The 3,992-nt window shown below is 33.5% G+C and overlaps 1 protein-coding gene across 1 annotated transcript; it reads right to left on the bottom strand.

The window, feature by feature from the left end:
• Nucleotides 1-1,186: 1,186 nt before the first annotated feature.
• Nucleotides 1,187-3,717, bottom strand: LOC107811346 (uncharacterized). Its single transcript, XM_016636253.2, has 2 exons — nucleotides 3,236-3,717; nucleotides 1,187-3,067 (listed from the first exon to the last, which is right to left on the bottom strand). Exons 1-2 carry the CDS (start codon nucleotides 3,296-3,298, stop codon nucleotides 1,979-1,981), a joined length of 1,152 nt encoding a protein of 383 aa, XP_016491739.1. The 5' UTR covers nucleotides 3,299-3,717; the 3' UTR covers nucleotides 1,187-1,978.
• Nucleotides 3,718-3,992: the final 275 nt, after the last annotated feature.

Below are 3,992 nucleotides of genomic sequence, written 5' to 3'. Positions count from 1 at the left end.
GAATGTTTTTGTATAAAAGGTAACGGTATATATGTATGTCTTTTTTACCAAAAAAAGGTAACATGTAGACCACGCATTCTAGTCTAGATCTCTAGTTGTTAAAATAAAAACCTATTGATTTGTTCATGCATTTAGATCTTTCATAGTTGATAGTATGTTAATAAAACTATATATACAGTAGTTGATGCTCAATGCATGCTGAATGGTATCATTCGTTGAATACGGAAATTTATATGTATTTATACTTATATACATATTTCAACAGAAATTTATATGTATTTATACTGATATACATATACGTAGACAATATATTTTTCTAAAACAAAACAATACGCATATAAACAATAGGTCGAGATAGTCTAGGAAAATAATTACAAAATAAACATCAATTTGAAATAAAAACTAAAACCTTAAACCCTCAAAGCCCCAAATTCAAAATCAATATATAAAAGTCGAATGGTAACAGGTCGCTCAATACTACTCACGCAAAATTCTGCTAATTACACTACTGTGATAGGGATGAGATGAGTGGGTTGGTACAATATATGTCATAAGATAAAGTTGAAAACGTGACATAACAAGCTTTTTTCTTTTTTTATTTCTTATGAAAAAGCTTTTAGAATGTGGTATGTCTTGTTTGTAGCCTGGAGAGGAAAAGCAAATTGTCAGGTAAAGAAGAATATCCCCACACAAATATTGAATCGACATGAGCATGCTTCCCACTTTTTAATATATAAAACAATTATTTTAAAAATAAAGAAAATCAATTCACCCTGAAAATTATGTACTTCTTGTCCTTCCCTTCTTTTTTTGACAGATCGATGAGGGAAAGCTGATGAATTTTGTAGTTGAGTAGTGCGAATTCAAGTAAAGTTGTTAATATGGCTGTTTGGGTTATAGTATTAGATGGGAAAGCAGTAAAATTCTGTAAATTCATTAGATTTTCAGGCAAAGACCAAGAATAAGATGAACTACTTCTGATTCCCCACAAAAAGGAAAAATATAGAGAATATATCACACAAATTCAAAATCTTAATGGTTAAATCAAATCAAGGTGTCCTTTCGCAACAAAGTAAACCGCTTTTTCTTTGTAAATTATTATGCATTTGGGTCAAAATTCACATAGGATGTGAAAATCAAGAATGATAGTATGTGAAAGTCATAAACAAAAATGATGAATGAAGTAAGCAAGAAAATGGCAATGCCTAACTTAATAAGATGATAATCATATTAAAACAACAACGTTTCTCCCTCTCTTCTATACCCAAATATACCCAACCGTTTTCCCCTAAACTACAAGGAGGAAATTTCCAGAAATATGGAAAAAGAAAAGTAAAAAAATAATCATTGGTTCCTCATATACGAGGACTCCAACATTGTAACCCCCACCCAAAACCTAATACACATTCTGAAAAATACATCAAGAAAAATCGCAATGTCATGCATATATATACATACATCATAAGATTAACATTAAAATTAAAATCCACTCACTGGAACTAGAAATGGTACTCAGGTTCCTCAACTTCAGCTTCTTCGTCAACTCTGAAATTTGTCTTCATATATAATTAAGAAAACTTGATTTGATGAGATGAAAGGGATCCGAGGTTCCTCTCAGCGCAAAATTAGAGACATTTTCAACCTCTTGACTGTAAAAATAGCAGGCTGAAATTTTCTTGCAGCTGACATGATCACTCCGATCCAACTCCTCCCATCAATATGAAGTCATGTTGTTCTCTTTTTTCTACGGTCTTGACATTTTAGTAGAAGGGAGAAAAATAAGACAAATAGAAAGCTAGTTGCTTGGATCCTCTAAAAATTTCGTCAAGGCATCCTCTAAAGATCTGACAACGATATTCTTGGAGGATCCGAACAACATAGCTAAAAAGTACCTACCTAGCTACGAAAGACACATGTTAATAAAAAGGAGAGGGAGATCAAGATAAAAGAAAAAAAAAGAGAGACAAATGCACTTGTACTAGATGAGAGAGGGGACTGAATTAGACCCCATATTAGAAGGATCAAGCCAAGCACCATTCCAAGAAAGTGAAGGATCAGAGGAATTCATGATTTGCTCATGAATCTGATGGTTAGAAAGATTATTCCAGTTCAACCTGTTTTGGCCACCACCTTCTATTTTCTCTTCTTTCAACATTGTCATCCCATCTCCACTTTCAACATTATTATTATTATTATTATTCCCTGACATTTGCAATTCCTCATAAGGAGCCAAGCTATGAAAATTGTTACCGTTGGAAATGAACTTCTGTTGCTGAAGGCTGGAAGCTATGAGGGAAGCCATAGTTGAAGTTGAGCTTGAAGTTGATGAAGATCCAAACATGGGGTAGCTCGAAAGAAGTGAACTTGAATTAGTGGTATTAGAATTAGTCATAACATCTTGGATTTGCTTAATGGAATTGAATCCATGTCCATAATTATTTTCACCCATGAGCCCTGAAGAAGAAGAAAACCCTAGCCCCAGACGACGATCCAATCCAGGGATACTGTCTGTTAGAGAATACACTTGTCCCTCATCGGTTGCATTCGAAACCCTAGAACTGAAAAGCCTTGCAAATGGATTGTTATTAAGATCAGAACGCTCAGTGTTTAACCCATAAAATAAAGGATTAAGATGATTTGATGAGGTTGTAGAAGATAGATCAATATTATGGGATCCATGAATATGATGATGATGGCTAGGGTTTGTAGCTGAAATAGTATTATTTAGAGCTGAAGATGAAGTAATAGTTATATCATGAGTAGAAGAAGAAGAAGCTGATGGTCTCTTGATTCTCTTGTTTTTCCTACAGCCACCTCCCACTGGAACATTTCTTAAGGTTCCTCCTCTTGTCCAATACCTTTTACAAGCCTTACAAAAGTGCCTTGGCTGAGACAAACTGTAATTATTGTAGTAACAAAACTTAGTATTTGATGAATCACAACGAGGACATTTTAGCGGCGGCTGTTGTTGTTGTTGTTGTTGCTGTGGATCTTGAATTGGTTTCTCCATATCACTACTACCATTTGAGGACATCATCAATGTTTTCTCATCTGACTGAATATTTTGCTACAAAAGAGAGAAATCAAAGAAGAAGAAAAGAAGAAATGGATGAGTGGTAGGTTTAGAGTAAAAAATAACAACACAAGTAATAGATATTCTCTTCCAAAAGCTAAAAGACAAAGATGGGGTCATGGGTTTTTTAGTCTAATAATTGAGAAAGAGAAAGGAAAAAACCTGTGGCCATTCATTAGTAGTGGAAGAAGGGATGAGTACCATCTTCTCACAGTCTCCTAGCATATTTTTTCTTTCTTTCTTTCTTCTTTGATCTTCTCTTCCAAAAGGAATCGTTTTGAAACAAAGAGTAAGCAGACAAAGATAGGTGGCGACGTGAGTCTTCTTTTGTTGACGGTTTGAACAAACTAAATATTTAGAGAAAGAATTAATTGAAAAAACAATTTTTTGTGTAAATCATTCTTTATTGCTAATTTCACGTGAAGGGTTTGGTCATGAATAAACTTGTCTATTTTTTAAATAATTTTTGGAAAGAGAAAGATTAAAATATATGGAAAGACATTCTTAGTCTAAGAAGAGGACAGAGAAGTAAAGCAAGCAGCATATGATAGATGAATCTCGAGAGTTTCAAGAAAGAAAGAAAATATTCTCTGGTAGTTGAATAAAGTAGAAAGCCAGAAACCCAACATCACTAAGTAATGTAACTATACATTCTTTGTTTAAATTTAAATTGAACACAGACAGATAGTAGTAGTTGTAGTCTTAGCTAGATGGATACGAGGGAATCCCTAGAGCTCAATATCCGAGGACAAACGCGAGACAGCAAATCCCACTCCACTTTAATTTATTTATTTATTATATTTCTCACTAGTCACTACCTATAGATTAATAAAGTACGTAGTATCAAATGCAACTACAGCTTAATTAATTAAATTATGTTGTGATAATGTTATAAGATATACGCTCCTAATTAATGAAC

Source organism: Nicotiana tabacum, chromosome 3 (genome assembly GCF_000715075.1).
Source record: "Nicotiana tabacum cultivar K326 chromosome 3, ASM71507v2, whole genome shotgun sequence".
NCBI lineage: Eukaryota > Viridiplantae > Streptophyta > Magnoliopsida > Solanales > Solanaceae > Nicotiana > Nicotiana tabacum.
The sequence above is the reverse complement of the archived record's forward strand: the minus strand, read 5'-3'. Positions and strand labels throughout refer to the sequence as shown.

What these genes read in the sequence shown, in the direction of transcription:
- LOC107811346 (XM_016636253.2), bottom strand. Translation starts at nt 3,298, where the DNA reads ATGCTAGGAGACTGTGAGAAGATGGTACTCATCCCTTCTTCCACTACT. An exon ending in CTACTAATGAATGGCCACAG is followed by an intron (nt 3,068 to 3,235) that starts GTTTTTTCCTTT and finishes TCTCTTTTGTAG; the next exon opens with CAAAATATTCAGTCAGATGA.